General features: G+C 49.1%; 2 protein-coding genes across 2 annotated transcripts in view; one reads left to right on the top strand and one right to left on the bottom strand.

Annotated features, from left to right (window-relative positions):
- TDRD9 (tudor domain containing 9) overlaps nt 1–16,812 on the top strand; it is a 78,385-nt gene that overhangs the window by 2,182 nt on the left and 59,391 nt on the right. The window contains exon 2 of the mRNA XM_011378480.2: nt 12,727–12,833. Within this exon, the coding sequence (XP_011376782.1) occupies nt 12,727–12,833 (107 nt within the window). The remainder of the gene's footprint in view (nt 1–12,726; nt 12,834–16,812) is intronic.
- RD3L (retinal degeneration 3-like) lies at nt 7,961–8,883 on the bottom strand. Its single transcript, XM_011378479.1, has 2 exons — nt 8,584–8,883; nt 7,961–8,219 (listed from the first exon to the last, which is right to left on the bottom strand). The coding sequence occupies exons 1-2, from the start codon at nt 8,880–8,882 to the stop codon at nt 7,961–7,963; spliced, it is 558 nt and encodes a 185-aa protein (XP_011376781.1). The 5' UTR covers nt 8,883.

The following is a 16,812-nucleotide window of genomic DNA, read 5'->3' as shown; positions in this document are numbered from 1 at the left end:
GCTCGGAGTATCTGCTTCACTGTTTGGCCAGCTCTCCTCAAATTCAACACCCTTTACAGTTGAGAGAGTGGTTTTTGTTTTTTGATTTTCTTAAGTTGCTCTTATTTGTTGGCCCTGTAGGACCTAGTGGGTCAAGTTTTCGTGGGTTGTTTTGAGCCTTTGTAGAGTCAAGTGCAACTTGGGATCTTTGGTAAATGTTTCTTGGAGGCAGGGAGAGGACAAAGAGACCCTTGTGCAGCTTTAGAGTGGTTGTTTTGTTCATGTTTTCGTTCACTTTATTTCCTTGAATTACTCTTTCAATTGATCCTGCAGGATACCCCCACTTACCGCCTCTCCCCTATTTGCTCCCCAGACTTAGAGGACAGAACAATATTGCTTTTAAATAATTCATTGTCATACTGGAAATAAATTAGTATTAACCTTGTCAGAAACTAAAAGCATAGATTTAAATGTCCTTTTAAGTTCTAAGGACCAGGTTTTTAAATTTCTGGGCCTTTCTGGACTGAGACTTTTGTAAAATGAATAAAAATGAATTTTCAGAGTAATGAAATGAAAAAAAGACAAAATACAAGCCACATTTTAAAAATGATTACAGTCAACACATGTAAAGTTACTTTGTAAAACTGCCGTAAGTGTTTCAACTTCTGTACTTAACTGGTGGCAGACAAACAACGTGGACTTTGGTCTGAGAAGTACTTCCTGTGGAAGTGCTGTCCCAGGCCCCCGACACACACACGTCCAGTGCCAGAGGCCCTGGATGTGGTAGGTGTGCAGTGAAACGGCCGCAGTACGTATGTCTTGAAACAGCCCTTTGAGATTGATGACATCATTTTGATTTAATGGATGAGAAAAAGGTGTTTAAGTGGCTTCCTCAACTTTCTATACTGAATGGTCATGGTAGGTAGAATGACCCCCGACATTGTCCACAGGAACCTGTGAATATGTTGTGTTACATGGCAAGAGGGATTTTGCAGATATAATTGGGTTTACAGACCCTAAAATAGGGTGCTTACTTGCATTATCTAATGCCCTGTGCCCTTAAAAACAGAGACCTTTTCTGAGAGTCAGGGATTTGAAACCGGAGAGGGACTCGCCTGGCCCCTGTGAGGGTCCACGTGGAAGGCTGGGAAGCACTGCGGGCCTGAGGAGCAAAGACTGGATCCCACTGGCGGGAAGGGGGGCCGCAAGCCTGCAGCCCCAACAACCTGAATGAACTTCCAGCAGGGAACGCGGCCCTGCTAATAAGTTGGGTTTGGTCCTGTGTGCCCCGCAGCAGAAGACCCCGCTGAGTTTACCTGGCTTTCTGATTTACAGAAACAGAATTTCCATTGTTTTAAACTGCTGAATTTGTGATCTGTGCATCCCTCAGAGACACTGCAGGTTTGGGCCCAGACCACCACAATGAAGCACATATAGCAATAAGGCGACTCACGTGAATCGTTTGGTTTCCTAGTGCATTTAAAAGTTATGTCCCTTACACTGTAGTCTATTAAGTGTGCCATAGCATTATGTCTAAAACAACGTACACACCTTAATTAAAAATATTTTCTTCCTTATAAATGCTATATGAGCTGTTGGAAAAATGCCTTGCTTGACACAGGGTTGCCACAGCCTTCAGTTTCTAAAAAAAAACGCAGTATCCGTGAAGCGTAATAGAATGAGGCGTGCCTGTAATCTTTTGTGGTCCAGCAGGAAACTAAGACGGTGGAAGAGCTGGGTTTCGAGTCAGCTGATCCAGGAAGCCAGTCTCAGCCACAGTGTCTCTGGCACGTAGTGGATGCTCAGACAGTTGTTGAATGACGTCTTTCCAGAAAGGAGACTTTTGAGTGGGGTTTGATGTTGATGACAAGACGTCTGACCAGGGGAGGGCAGGCTTTGTAAGCATAGGATATCACATTGTGAAAAGGTACTGGAAGGGACGGTCACTCAGGTGGGAAGACTACCTTGCATTGAGTCCCTGGAGTCGGTCCGTGAGAACGCTGGTAAATCAGCTTAATGAGTCTTATGAGTAGTGACCACCAGCATTAAAAAAAGAGAGGTAGAAACCAGTTGGTATCACAGGTAGTTCGGCTAAGAATCGCTCTGTGAGATGCACGTGTGTCTGTGTGCGAGTTCAAGATCACAGTGTGATTTTCTTACTGAGAAAAGCCCCGCTCGAGTCCATGTCGTGAGAAGGTCAGGGACTCGGGAGGGATCGACGAAGCGCGTGTGAGTGTTGTTGGATGGCGTGCAAGTCGTGTTTGTAGCGATTTTATGGCTTCCCCCGTCTCATTTTCGACACGGTATTGCATTTTACTGCTTTGTGCTGACTGCGGAGTCTGCTTTCATCTTCGCATTTCTGTTTCTTCGCCTTGCCGCGTGGAAGGCGGAGACTTAGCAGCTGTCCGAGGCATTGTGAGCATCTGTCTCCAGCGTCGTCAGTGCCAGCTTTCCTCGAGAGCAGGCCGCGGGCCTCAGCCTGGCCAGGAGCCCTGCCGAGCTCCAGGCTCCTTCCGCCCCGTGTTCCTTCGCGCCCTCTGCGGGGGACGTCCTGTCATAGCTCACGTTAACTGCTGGCTCCTGCCGGTCTTGCTTACTCGTCACTTTCATGTCTTTTTGACTCTCCAGTCCCTGAAACTGTACTTTATCCCGGAGAAACCTCACCACAGAAAGCGTTCAGGTTGCCACTGTCTGATGCTCGCTTTAGCCCAGTTTCCTCTTTCCTCAATTTCACTTTTCCTTCTTGGGAGGTCTCAGTGTACATCGCACACCTCCTGCGTTGGGCACCGTGTCAGGCGACAGGCAGTACCAGCAGCCTCCGTCCTTCTGGCAGACGAGGGCAGTCCCGTTTTCTGGCCGAGAAGGTTGGGGATCAGATAAATTAGGAAACTTAACAGCCCAAAGTGCACATCTGTGAGGGTGTGGGGCAGGTGCGCCCTCTCCAGAGCCTGCGGCTCTGTCCTCTGGCTGTCGCCTTGCAGAGTTTAGGCCTCGCACAGACGGTGGTTTGTGCTCACGTTACCCCCAGGGATCCCTGGTTTCTATTCAGTCTGAAGTCCGTGTTGTTTAAAAAACCTCTTTGCCTCCAACAGATTTAGTTTATTGGGTGATTTTCCCGTTGATGAGAAAAGTGTCTGTCCATTCTGTACCTGCTACCCACAGCTGGCGTCCAGTGACTGAGAAGGAGACTGTGGAGGTCAGAGGGGTGGTGTGGCCAGGTCAGGAGCAGTGCCTTCAGCCTTAGCGAGAGCTCCGCCACATCACCTGGGGCAGCAGGGAGCCACGGAAGGCACTGTGGGGTTCTGAGCAGAGCTGTGACATGTGTGACTTGCGGCTCTGACGGGATGATTGCCGTGTTGAATGTGTTGAAGAGGGCCCGGGACAGAAACAGAGAGGTCAGGGAGGGGTCTCTGATACCCTCTGTGACACGAATTTTGTGTCGACTTGGTGGCACCATGGTGTCCAGACATTTGGTCAGATTTTACTCTGGACGTTTCCGTGAAGGTATTTTTGAATGAAATTAACATTTAAATTGGTAGATTTATTTTGAGTGAAGTAGATGAACCTCCATAGTGTGGATGGGCCTCATGTAATCAGTCGAAGACATGAACGGAATGAAGATAGACCTCCCCGAGCAAGCAGGGATCTGCCAGCAGACGAGATGTCCTGCAGACTCGGGCCGTGACTTCCCTGGGTCCCGGCCGGCGGCCTGCCCTGCACCTCTACACCTGCGGAGGAATTCCTTAAAGTCAGTCCATCGCTCCTTGCCTGCCTGTCCGTCTCTCCCCGCTCCCCCGCACACAGACATCCTGTTTGTTCCTTTTATCTGGAGAACCCTCACTAGTATATCAAGCAAGAGAGACGATGGTGGCTGAGACCAGGACGGGAGCAGTGGGGCTGGTAAGTGGTGGCGCGTGGGATGTTTTTCTGAGACAGGCAGGGGCTTCGTAACTGGGTCAGATAGCGTCTGTGAGCGAGGGAGCAACCGTGGGTGACACCAGCGTTTCTGGCTGAGCAACTGGAAGATGCTGCCATCAGCTGAGAAGGGCGGGCTGCAGGAGGGACTGGTAGGGTACCAGGAGTCTGGTTTTGAACACGTTTCCTTGAAATCCTTGTTGGATAACAGTAGATGGAGGCAGCCTGCAGGTGAGGAAGGACCTCTGGCTAGAACTGGACGTTCAGGAGTTTGAGCCTTTGAGACCAATTAGACGAGATCTGGTGGTGGGTGCAGAGAGAGAAGAGGTCCAAGTACCCAGGCCCGGAACACTTGGACGTTTAGAGGTTGATGACTTAGGATGAGCAAAAGGGATTGTGAAGGGACAGCTAGAAGGGTCAGGAAAGCCGAGTGAGCGAGCGCACTTTAAACAGCTATTGCTCACTGCCCTGTGTGTGCGTCTCCCAGTACTTTTATGTAAAGAAAAGTCGTTTTCCCCACCTGGGAATTTCTGGAGGGTACGGATTACCCCGAGTCTCCACCTCTCAGTGCAGGACCGGGCACAGAGTCGGGGCGCAGATTTGTTTGGATGAATGAACCGCCTCAGTAGGTGCCAGTCATTGAGTGCTGGTAATGTGCTGGGTCTTTATTTTAGGAATGATGAGAGTTGGCTTCCTCATCTGTTCCTGCCTTGATAGAATCATAAAATCTGTCTTACTCTTCTGACCGTAGCTGATTTCCCTAAGAGGGAGGGCAGGTGTGTATGTGTGTCCATGTGTCTGTCTGTCTGTCTGTGTCTATGTGTATACAGTCAATCCTAAAAAAATTCAGTATCCTGAAAACTGTACCGTAAAATACTTCCAAAATAAGAGCGTGTCTCACTGTTTATCACCACCTGGACTACATAAACCACCGCCATCTCTGGTCTGGGTGATCACAGAAGCCTTCTGTTTGTGGTTTCCTTCCTTCTCATCCTCGCCCCCACTAATTTATTCTAGCACCTTGAAGAAAACCTGGCGTGAGGTAGATACTCAACTGGTTATTGCATGAACAGACATTCACACCTAAGGTTCTCCGGGCACAGGTGCGGCTTTCCGTGGGATAGATTGCCGTGAGAAAGGAGTGGAGACAGTACCGTGGCTTACGGTGCCGCTCTGGCTGGCACCTGCTCATCTGCTGCCCCCTTTGTCTGCATTCTGGCCACATGGGCATTTTTCCTGTGTCTTGAAGGCAGCAAACGCATCTCTACTTTGGGGCTCCCGCATCTACCCTTACCTCTGCCTGCAGTACGTGCTCCCTGCACCCACCCCCCGCCCCCTGCCCTGTGTCTTCTCCGGACTGGCTCTTCCAGGATTTGGGGCCCTGTTCAAATGTCTGCTCCTTAGACACGTCTCCTACGACGTCTGTAGCCACGGAAGTCCTCCCCCACCTTCTCCCCAGTCTCCAGTCTGTCCTCCTCTAGAGCACTTACTGTGCCCCAAGTCTTATTTGTTCCTGATGTTTTTGGCTCTGCCACCATCCCAAGGGGACCAGAACGATTCCACGGTTTCCGGGCGGGTAGGTAGTGTGAATACTTATTTTTAGTGGAAACGTTTGAAGAGTTACACTTTTCGTTTGTGTGTGTTGTTTCGATTTCTTTGTTGCATTCTCGAATCTTATTTATCTTTTTAGAAAATGAACCTCTGTGTCTGGTTTTGAGCATGTTGATTTGAGGTTGCCTGTGGACATCTGAGCGAAGGTGTCAAACAGAAAATGGGCTATATGCATTTGAGGCTCAAAGGGTAGGTTGGGGCTGGCGGCACTCTGTCAGGGGCCAGACAGAATGATGCGAATTCCTGCTGTGCCATACACTGTCTCTGTGATACCGGGCAAGCCACTGAGCAGGACTGAGGCTGTTTGCTCAGCGGTCGAATGGGAATAATAGGATCTACTTTCAAAGTTAGTATTCGGTGGGAATATACGTACAGTGCTTCGCACAGGCCTGGCGTGTGGAAGAATGACTTTAGTATGGCCGAGTGGGTGGGCCGATCGACGATAATGATTGAGAGCTCACTGCGTGTCAGGTACGCAGAATACTTTTACGTGGGTTGGTATGTTTACTCCTTACTATTCCCTACCTAAAACTTACATTACTGTGCCAATACTTTCTCTTCATAAAACACCCCCTTATATTTTTAACCCTCATTTCTTTGCCCACTTTTGGTACCGTAAACAGCCTAAGGTATAAAAGTGTAGATCCGTTAATATTCCGAAAGTTATTTGTGTTAAAATTTCTATTTGATTTTTTAGAAGTTCTAGAAACTCCTGTAATTTTAAACTACATATAACAGTACTGTCACAGGAAACATGGTTATTAGGCTATTGCCAACAACGAGATGAGAGGCAGGAACTCTGAAAGAATACCAAAGCTCAGTGTATGTTTCTGCTCCCTTCGAAGTCCGGCTTAGAATTGATCCCACTGCATTGTGGGTGACTGACAGTGGCACGGGGTTCGTTTTCGTCCGGGGGTAATGGAATGCCGTAACTTTCTACAGCTGCTCCTGTCACCGTAAGCTTTTTGATAGTTGTTGTTTAACAAGTGATCTTCCTGCCCGACCCGGGAGGGGGCCCTGTGGAGAGCGCCGGGCTCATTCACTGCTTTCGCTCCGCTCCGTCGGGGCTGCGGTGCCTGGGAGGGAGATCGAGGTGCTCTGGGCCCCTTCGTGCTCTGCGCTTCCTGCTCTGCATGGCGAGGCTGCTAGTTTTAGTCCTGGATTTCACAAACTCCAAGTTCTGTTTCAAACAGAAACTTTGTTCTCACTGTTAAGGCAGCGATATTGCAGCTCCTGTTTGCTGCTTTCTCTCTTCCCTTCGCAGCTCGCACTTGTGCACTTTGGGGCCACGTGTCCCTCCCACCAATCGTTTCCACACTAGGAAATCTAATAGTAACTGAAGAAGCTGAACAAGCCTCGGGTAGTTACATCTCGAAAACCAAACAAAATAGCGAGCAGGGATGAGGGGGTCTTTATTTGAGATCCACTTAGGGCTGTGTTTCCAATTACCTCGTCTCATCAAACCCTGGTCACCTGACACCGTTTATCACACAGTTAGGGTTTAAGACCAAGTGGAGGCCTCTTCAGAATGGCGTAGAAGTTGGCCGGGAGTACAGGGAAAAACGAGTCAGGTTTCTTTTTTTTTTTCTTTTTAGAGTATATATTTAGCTCCAATCTTGAATTTTTTCTTTTTAGATTAAAAAACCCAGTAAGTCTCCGAATACTGTTATAGACTATGTTCTTTGCTCTTACCTTCGAGAGCAACAGAGATTCTAGTGCTTTATCATAAAGTAAATCAGAGTAATGAAGTTTCTTGAAGGAAATTATGGAATGCGGAATTCCTATTGGAACCGTTTTGCTATTTTAAATGAACATAGAATTGGTTTAAGTTACACACCAGCTCTGACTGTTTTTCCTGGAGAGGCGCAGTTCATAAAGCAGTTCACCTGTGTTCGCTGACGGAACGCGGGGCTGTGTGTTTTGTGGCCTTTCCCTCAGTGTGAGCGGAGATTACGAAAGGGTCTGTGCTGGGATGAGCACTGCTTTGTCATCAAACGGGACCATTTTCCCTCCCTCACTGTCATCTTTCCCGTCCCTGCTGAGTGACAGCTCTGGGGACAGTGATATAGTAAAGACAAGGTTCACATCAATCATTTATTTTATTTTACATACAGTTTCCTTTTAGGATAAAAGTCAAGGTTAATGTCTGAGTTTCACACAGAACGTGTCGAGCTTTATACTAAATACAGACTTTAGTTTCTGTGAGATGTATGAGAATTATAGGAAAATACTTCAAACATTTTTTGTTCAAAATATTTAGGAAACACTGTAGTTTTTACTAAACTTGCCGTTTTAGAGTGGTTAAAAAAGGAACACTATTTAAAACATAGGGCACACCCACAGGGACGTTAGCTCCTGACCTTGCAAGGAAGAAACGGGAAGTCACATCACGTTTTCTTATTGTCACTGTTGAGTTCGGAAGCCGAGATGGTCGTAGTCTCCTGGGCGCAGTGGCCTAGCTGGGCGGGTGGTGATGCAGGAGGGTCCCTGTCCTGTGGGAGAAGGCGGGGAGCCGGCTCTTTGCGTTTCTGTCCACAGCGCTGGAGATGGTGGGGATCTCGTCCTTGCCTGGGGCCCCGGCGGCCCCCCGCTCTGCCGGGCCCTCGCGCTGCCCGCCCCTCCCCGAGCTGCCCAGGGAGTCTTCCAGAACCTGCTTGAAGATGTAGACGATTTCCCAAGGCAGCACGTCATTTTCTGCCAGAACTTCCCGGAACCTAGGGGGAAGGCAGCAGTGAGTCTTCCGGTCAGAACAGCTCCCCCCGCCCCACGCCCACCTCACACCCCCATGTCCACAGCCCAGCCTGGCAGCGTGATCATGATTGTGGGGCTGCTCGCCTTTGGAGAGGTCTGCGCCTCACTCTAGCATTATGCTTCTCATAAAGACATGGTGAGTGGGGTTTACAAACGTGTCCCAGCTGGCGGGCTGTCAGCAGTGACCTCCGTCCAGCCTGCGGGGTGTTTCGCTTGCTGGGAATTTGACAGCTGTGGTTAAAGGGTTTGCACGATACAGTAGTTCCCAGTCGGCTCTGTGAGGAGCCTGGACTCAACAGCACTCACATCACAGAGGACGTGTTTTACCTGCTGAGAATGCTTCCCGTTTGGCAAGGCTGAACTTGCGAGCAAAGAACTTCAAGTTGTCTTTGTTCAGTAGCTGGGATGGTCGTGTGGGGATTCTGGTAGTTTCTCAGCCAGTTGTAATCCACACCTGTTTTTTTCACTTTCTGTTCATTTTCGATCTCTTGTATTAATCTCTCTCGTTCCTTTAGATGCCATTTTAATTCCCGAAGCAGAGTCTTTGTCACTATGTCTGAGCCAGGATAGTGTGTGGGTTTGTAGGAATCATATTTTGGCCATTTCATCCAGCCAAAAAGTGGCATTTTTAGCCTATGGAAATATTTTCACTTGTTTATTTGCATAAAATATTGTGGTTCAGATGAGCAAATATTTGTTTCTTTGCAATAGATTTGCCAGAAAAGTGCATGAATTTTTTACTGGTTAGATATACAGGTCAAAGTAAGATTAGAACATGGATTAAAGTCTTTTAATTTCTAACTAGGTCAGTGCCAGAAACCGAGCTTTGAAAATACTTGTATGTAGCTGAACAGGAACAAAATATGCAAAGTTAGAATAATCTGCAGACTGAACATTTTCTGAGAATAACACTTAACACTTGCTATTAAAAGTTCTTAAGGTGCTGGAAAATGTTAATGCATAGGAAAGTGCTATCTACAAACGTACTTTGACTTAGGTTTTGTACAGGTTTAGAGATTTAAAGCGTACCTGTTAAGGTGATGGATCCGATGTGGTGGTGTCGCCAGCTTACTCGGATCGGTGAGGAAGCGTGTTTCACGCGGGCATGTCTTGTTCCCCTGGAAGTGTCTCCTGTTGGAGTGAGTCTCCTGACTCAGCCACTGAAACTGCATTGGAAATAAATAACTTCTTATGTTAAGAACGAGGTTGCGATGTCTTCATTTGGAGAGAATGCTCATTAATTCACCTCGTAAGTAAGCTAGAAGAAATAACAAAAATAACTTACTATTTAATCTTCACAAATTATATAATGGTCTGCCTTTGAGTGGAGCTCAGTCTGTTTGAAGAGGCTGCTGGCAGCTCTGGATTCTGGTCCTAAATGCGTGTCGACACATCTTTGGTAATGAAATGAAGAACGGTCCAAGGACCACAGATGCGCTCCCAGCCAAAGTGAAGACTGTCGCATGATGTGATGCGTTGCTGTGCATAGCCGCGGGTCACAGTTTAGTGCTGTATTTTTATGCCTGTAGAGCTCTAAAAATAACCATGTTCTTCAGCTTAACTTTCAGGCCATTTGGAAGCCAGGTCACTGTCCCCTCTAATGAAAGCAGGAAAAATAGATCAGACTTGGCTTTTTTGCAAAATATACATTCTGAGAAAGCGCTTTATAATTGAGTAAAATGGGCAAAGAATGCCACTCTCAGTCACGTGTGGAATATTTAGTAAATGTTACATTCTGTACTCATTTTGTTTTTGTAAGTAGTAGTTACATTTGTATACTTAAGCGAGTTGCCATGCTAGAGGACATCACATACACTTAAGTAGATAACTGTATCATCAAACACTTACTAATCTCTTTAAAAACGTGGTGATGAGGCAGTGATAGAATAAAGTCAGGAGGGAATAGAGAGGTCAGAGCATACAACTCATCACAGAAAACCGCTTTTGGGCTCCCTTTGCTGCCGAGGCGGAGGCGCTTGCAGGCTTTGTCTGGGTGAGTTCTGGGGCGTCGGGGCGAGTTCTGGGGCGGCCGGGCCTCGCCGCCTTGTGGCCCTCAGCGGGTTGTGCCTCCTTCGCTGGAGGGGACGCGCTCTGGCTCGGGCAGGTCCCAGGAGGCTGCCTGGTGGCTTGGCTCCTTGTGGCATCTATCTGTTCCTCCCGTTGCCTTTTCCTCCATATGAACCGTGCAGAGTAGACGTGGTTTACACGCGGCCCGCGCGTCATGGTGACAGTGTGCGTGTGGTTGCCCGGCCCCTCCAGCCGCTGGTACGGTGGGAAACGCCTGGCGTCGGGGTTTTCGCGATGCGGCACGTGTGCTGCTGGGGCAAGTTCATGGCGGAACCGTCCCGCCAGATTTTCTGCTAGAGTTACGACGAATCCTGCCGTCGCTTCCTTCGATGTCCTCCTGTCGTCGCCGTGACTTTTAAATTGTTGCCTCTGGTGTGGTAATGCAGACCCCAGGGTGTGGGCATGGGACGGGAACGTGAGTGGAGTGTCCCCGCCCTCTGCGGCCTCTGCCAGCCGCGGGTCACCCGTCGGGGCACAGCCTCGCCCTGTGGGAGGCAGCGGGCGGTGTGCGTGCTTGATCTTGCGGAGGCGAGACCCGCACAGTCGTTCCTGACGCTCCTTTTGCTTTCTCGCCCCCCAGGTCTCATTGTCAGCGTGTTCTGTGTGCCTCGCCTCTCTGCCGCGTGCTCGTCGGAGCCCCTTCGCGTGCCTTGGTTGTGGCGGCGGGCTGTTGGGTGGTCTCCTGGGCTCTGCCCACTACCCACCCCTTTCGCCTGGTCAGAGCCATCGGTTAAAAAACCAGCCGAGATTCTTATTTCTCTCTCTGCTTACACCCGTCCCACTCTGAGCAAAAGCCACAGTCATCATAATTAGTCCCTGCCGGTCCTCTAGTCCCCCACCCGGCCCTCCCCTGGCTGCCACTAGCCCACCCCCGCCCTCTTCCAGGCTCCCTCTGCTGGAACCACACGGGCCTCTGGACCCTGGCGCACCTTCTGCTCTCCCCGGACCCCGAGCTGCGGGGCCTTTCTCATCCTTCATTCTGATCCTTGCTTAACCGGCCCCTTCTCGTCCATCCCGTTCACACTGCGTCTCTCCTCGCCCGGCTCCTCTCCTGGCAGGAGGCTCCTCCGTGCACTTGTCAGGTCTGACACGCTCCGTGCTTTACCTTGTTTCTCTTCCCCGAGCCCCACTGTGCTCCGCGAGGGCAGCCTGGAACTGCGTTTCCCCGGCGCCCAGGACAGTGCCCGCCGTGGAGTCAGCCCTTATCATTGCTCTGTTCGGTGAATTCACTAACGAGTCGGTTTCAGGCAAACGGTAACGCAAAGAATGCCGACACAGCCGTTGTTCATACAGGAGCAGACTTCAATGCAGATGATGTTTTGTTGGAGTAAAGCTCCTCGTTTGGTGTCCTGCTCTCCTGCGACAGCAGTGCACTTAAATTAGACGTGGCCAGCGAAACACGAGTGGCAGCGTTCGCACATCGCAGAGCAATTCTTCTTTCACTCAATAGATACAGATAGACCTTTTTATCTGTTATAAGTGAATAGCCGTGGCATGCTTAAGCAGTGACACATTTGAAGAGGCCACAGTACAGCTTGTCCCTCTGCTAGATACTCGAAGTTCTGTTACAGATCGATGAAAAGGTGCCCCCACTCCCTGCAACCCTTTCCCTCTCCCTGTTTTCCTCCCCATCGCTATGAGTGCCTCAGCTTCTGTCCTGCCTCATGCACTGGAACCGAGGGCCCCTGAGGACAAGGGTTTGCTTTGTTTATCGCTGTTCTGTGCATCCCAGCGCCTTGCACGTGCTGGTGTTCGGGAGCCGTTTGCGGAGTGAGCGAAAGCTTCCGTGCCCGTCTGCGCACGCTTCCTCATCTGCACGTGCAGACGCTGCTCCACGGACAGGCGGAGGGACGCGTTGGCTGCAGGAGCAGCAGCATCGAGACGCTGTGCCGCGCCCTTCAGAGTGAGCCCAGACCCGTCTACGGCCCTCCTTATTGTCTAAGAATACGTTCTTTTTGGCCACGTTGAAGGATGAGGAGATGATTTGTTTTACTTGTTTTAATTTGCAGCTAGTTGGTAAATGACTGAATTTGAGTGTATTTTTATTTGTGTATTGAACATCTGCATTTCTGTGACAACGTAAAAGTATTCAAGAACTTCTCTAGCACGTGGAGGTTTCTTGGCTTTTTTTAAAAAATTTATTATTTAAGCCTGTAGCACCTGGTTATCCTAGGTGGTCTCCTATCCAAGAATTAACTAGGCCCGACCCTGCTTAGCTTCCGAGATCAGACATCGAGCTTGTTCAGGGTGGCATGGCCATAGACCATGGACTGTGGCTCCACTGGGGTGTGAACCCAGGACCTTCTGCATGTAAAGCAAGACGTGCTAACCACTACACTATGGACCACGCCCAGTTTCTTGGCTTTTCGGAAACAGCATACTAACTTTGAATGTCCTTTGCAGGCCGCTTAGGCAGAGGAGCTCAGAGCTGGAGTATATTAACAAGTACAGACAGCTGGAAGCTCAGGAACTGGACGTGTGTGGCAGCGACCGCTCAGCCCATGGGCCAGGTAAGCAGGCGCCTCAGGTGGAGTGTGGTGCCCTGCGGGGGTTTTCACACGCTATAGCATTCCTTTCTTAACAGCCTAATAAATGTAGTATTTTAGTCAATAAAGAATCCATATTGCTACTTATTCAGGACTTTTTTAGGGGGCGAGTATATGATAAGTTGTAAATTGCTCATTTTTTTCTCTTTTAAATATAGTTCCTAAATAGTCTGTTCTTTGGAAGACTAATAATGGCCCCTTACCTTACTATTAATTGGAAATACTTAAAATTTTTATTTAAAAATTATAGCTTTTTTTACAATACACATATTAAAACAAAATTTGAAATGGTGCATAAATATGTAGAAAGGTAAAAGGCCCTTCCTAGCCCCGCCCTCACAAGGGTACAGCTGTTCAGCGTTTGGAGTAAGCTACTTTCTCTGAGTGCACAGTTTCTTTTTGTGAGTTAATTATCTTATTAGCATCAGGCCTATTCGTATGGTAAAAGCCAACTTTCCATTTTTTGCTTTATAAAAGATTCTCCATCCCACATTTTCTACCAGTTGAGCCGAGAAGTTCTGTTGCCTGTCCCTCCACCCTGTGCACATGTGCTCCGACCTCACGACAGAAGTCAGGGGTAGAGTCATAGTTTTCTTCCTTAGCCTTTTAAAAATTATGAAACACAGTCCGTACGTAATAGTACATAATCCTGCCCTTCCTGAGGTCTACCTGGGCTTCTTGGCAGTTAAAATATTGGTATCTTTCATCAGTTCTGGAAAATTCTGAGCCATTTTCCATGTCCCCCTCTTTCAGTTATTTTTCATTTTTTTGGTCACTGTATTCAGGTTAATTTCTCATTTTTTTGGTCACTGTATTCAGGTTAATTTCTCACTGTGCGTCTCGCCTTTGCCTTCCATCTCTGTTCATGCCTTGTCGTAGACTTTGGCCTGGTTTTCTCACTGTCTCATCAACCCTTCGGTTCTTGTAAGGTGACATTTGTATATTTCACCTAGCATCTTTAGTTGCTCTCAGGAGTGTTTGTCCGAACAACCCAGGACGTCATTACCAGAAGTGATAGTTCAGAATGCACGCGTCCTTTGACCCGGTTCTTACTCACGCAGAGAAAATACAGAGTCGTGCGTACGAGAATGTTGATTGCCTCGTGGTTTGTCTGTGGGAAGCCTTAGATGTCTCTTAACTGCTGGTGCACAGTGGGCTGGTGACTCCACCTGTGCAGTGGGGGATGCGCAGCCACACGCGGTGCCGTGGAGGGACATCGCCATCTAGGATTTACTTTTGAGGAAGCCCGTTGGGCTCCGGGTGACTCCGAATGCTGTCGTCCTCACTGCACCCCTGTTTACTGGCCCTGGGGCCCCACCAACCCCGTGTGCAGCACCTCTGGCCCTGGAGCAGGCCACTGGAGGTGGCCCGCGACCCCGCGTGTCTGCTCTCACGCTGGCTTAGGCTTGTGTGTGAGGCTGCTGTTTGCTTCCTTGGTCCCTGGTGTCTCCACATACGTGGAGCTTTGCACTAGGCAGTCCCACAGATCAGAGTGTGGTCCGGGAGGCACGGGAGCGCAGTGACGAAGAGGACTCGGCCCCTCTCACAGAGACCGTTTAACCTGTAGGCACACAAACACACGCTTGTGGGGACAAACGCCCTGAAAGACAGTTCTGCGGGTATATAAGACAAGGGCTTCTGACTTGAGCCAGGGTATCAGGATGGTTGCAGTTGAACTTGGAGCTGAAAGATGAGTATAAATCACCTCGGCCACGTGGGCATCAGGGCGGGGGGCAATGTGCGCAGAGCGCGTGTGATGGGACAGAGTCTGGGCCTCCAGCCCTGGAGGAGGGACTCGAGTGGGCGTGGAGGGCTGCGCAGGCGTCGTAGGCTGGGTACTGGCCCCGCAAAGAGGCCCACGTCCTAACCTTCAGACCTATGACTGTGTTTCCAACGTGGTGAAAGGGACCTTGCAGCTCTAAGTTAGGGAGCTTGAGCTGAGCCGCTTGTCCAGGTGGGCCCAGTGTCATCACAGCGTTCTTAACAGAGGAGGCAGGAGGTCACAGTCAGTGGTAGGAGATGTGACATCAAAGCCACAGGTTGGAGTGATGTGAGAAAGAGGCCTCAAACTAAGGAGAGCAGGCAGCTTCTAGAAGCTGGAAGGGCACGGGAACGGATTCTTTCCCACAGAGTCTCCAGAAGGCACCAGCCGTGCCAACGGCTTGATCTCAGCCCAGTGAGACTGATGATGGACTTGTGACTTCCAGAACTGAAAGAGAACACATGCGTGTTGTTTTAAGATCTTGAGTTTGTGGCGATGTGTGACAGCAACCGTAGGAAACTAAAGAACCATCGGATGAGGCCGGACGAGACAGGTGTGGTTGGAAACAGGGCTGTGGCCCCCACTAAAGATTTTGGTCTTAATGCTCAGAGCAATGAGAAGGGATTAAGGGTTCTAGGTGTTTATTGGGATGAGCGTGAAGCAGGGATGGGAAAGTCACGTGATTAGATTTGTGATTCGAGAAGACCACCGTGGTCATATTGGAGGGACTGGGTTGGAGAGGGCCGGAGCGGACCTGAGGAGGACTGAGGGGGCGAGACTCGATGGTGATGACCAGCGCGATGGCCGCGGAGGCAGGAGCCGGTCAGGGGATGGACCGGACAGGACTTGGTGATGTGTTGCACGTGGACGTGAGGGAGAAGAGGCCGCGGGAGGCAGGGAGGTGCTGCTCCAGGTTTTGAGCCTTGAAGAAGAGGCTGTCGCGTGTGCGTGTGGACACGTGGCGGTCTTCCTCTGCGTCCACTTGTATCAGAATCGTGACGTCACAGCGATGCCTCTGATGCCAGCCCAGCACCGCAGGCTGCAACAGGAACATCTCGTTATGCCCAGTTATAAAATACTTGGATTCAAAATGCTTTTGAGTTGGGTGTGATTAGGTGTTGTTTCATCTTTGTAAGTGTTTAAAAAATTATTTCTAAATAGAAACCCAAGAACGCACGCATTCAGTGAATTTCTATAAATTGCATTATCGTTTCATGTAATTAAAGGTAAATTGTTTTTTAAAAATGTTTTAAAAATTGAGATTTAATAGCATTTCCTAACAGCTTGAACCCGGTTCCAAACTGTGGACTCCCGCTTTCAGGGTTTCTGTTGCTTTCCTGTGACAGCTTCGTATTTGTCCTGGGATGGTGTCTTTAGGTTGTGATGAAGTGCTGTGGTGCCACCTCTCTTTTAATTTGACGGTCTTAGTAGTTGTTTCCGTCCTCCCTGTCACTCTTCCGGTTTTGAGAAAGTGGCCCAAGGCAGACTGTGTGAGCATCGAAACGGGAAGCTTTCTAGGTACGTTTCACTTTGTATTCAGAATACCGCCCCGTGCCGGGGAGAAGGTGAAACGTCGATATTTATTTTGAAGATATGGGTTCGTGGTTAAATCAGTAATGCAGTAATTAAAATTATTTTCTCTAATGTACAGTGTCTAGACTTTAAGATGAGAAATATTAACATATTCCCCAGTTAAAATCCATTATATCCTGTTTGGACCCCCTAACTGCTGAGTTTTTTGGTTAGATTTTACAGTTGGTTGATGATGATGTAGTTGGTGGCTTATTGAAGAGAAACTAGCATTGTTTACTGTTCTCAATTCTTTTCTAGTTCACACAAAACACTTTAATGTTAATAACCTAGGATAAAGAGATGACAGAAAAACAATGAGCAGATGTTAGGCCGAGGCTTTGCTCCTGTCACTTTTGCATGACCTTTGCCACGTGCCGTTTGTTGACTTGCCGTACATTTTCCATCGTCTTCTCTTGAGAACTTAGCTCTCCCTGGTCCCCTGCCTTTGGCTTTGTCGCTGCTGCCCAGACGGAAGGGCCTCCAGCCGTGAACAACATCCCTCGGTTTCCTGTCCTCCCTCTGGCGGCAGAGGGCAGGCGGGGCTGGACTCTGTGGTCTGCTTCAGCCAGTGGCCTGAAAACGTCACACTACATTTGTGTCACATGGAGA

The sequence above is a fragment of the Pteropus vampyrus genome, unplaced genomic scaffold (assembly GCF_000151845.1).
Source record: "Pteropus vampyrus isolate Shadow unplaced genomic scaffold, Pvam_2.0 Scaffold341, whole genome shotgun sequence".
In the NCBI taxonomy this organism is placed as follows: domain Eukaryota; kingdom Metazoa; phylum Chordata; class Mammalia; order Chiroptera; family Pteropodidae; genus Pteropus; species Pteropus vampyrus.
The sequence above is the reverse complement of the archived record's forward strand: the minus strand, read 5'-3'. Positions and strand labels throughout refer to the sequence as shown.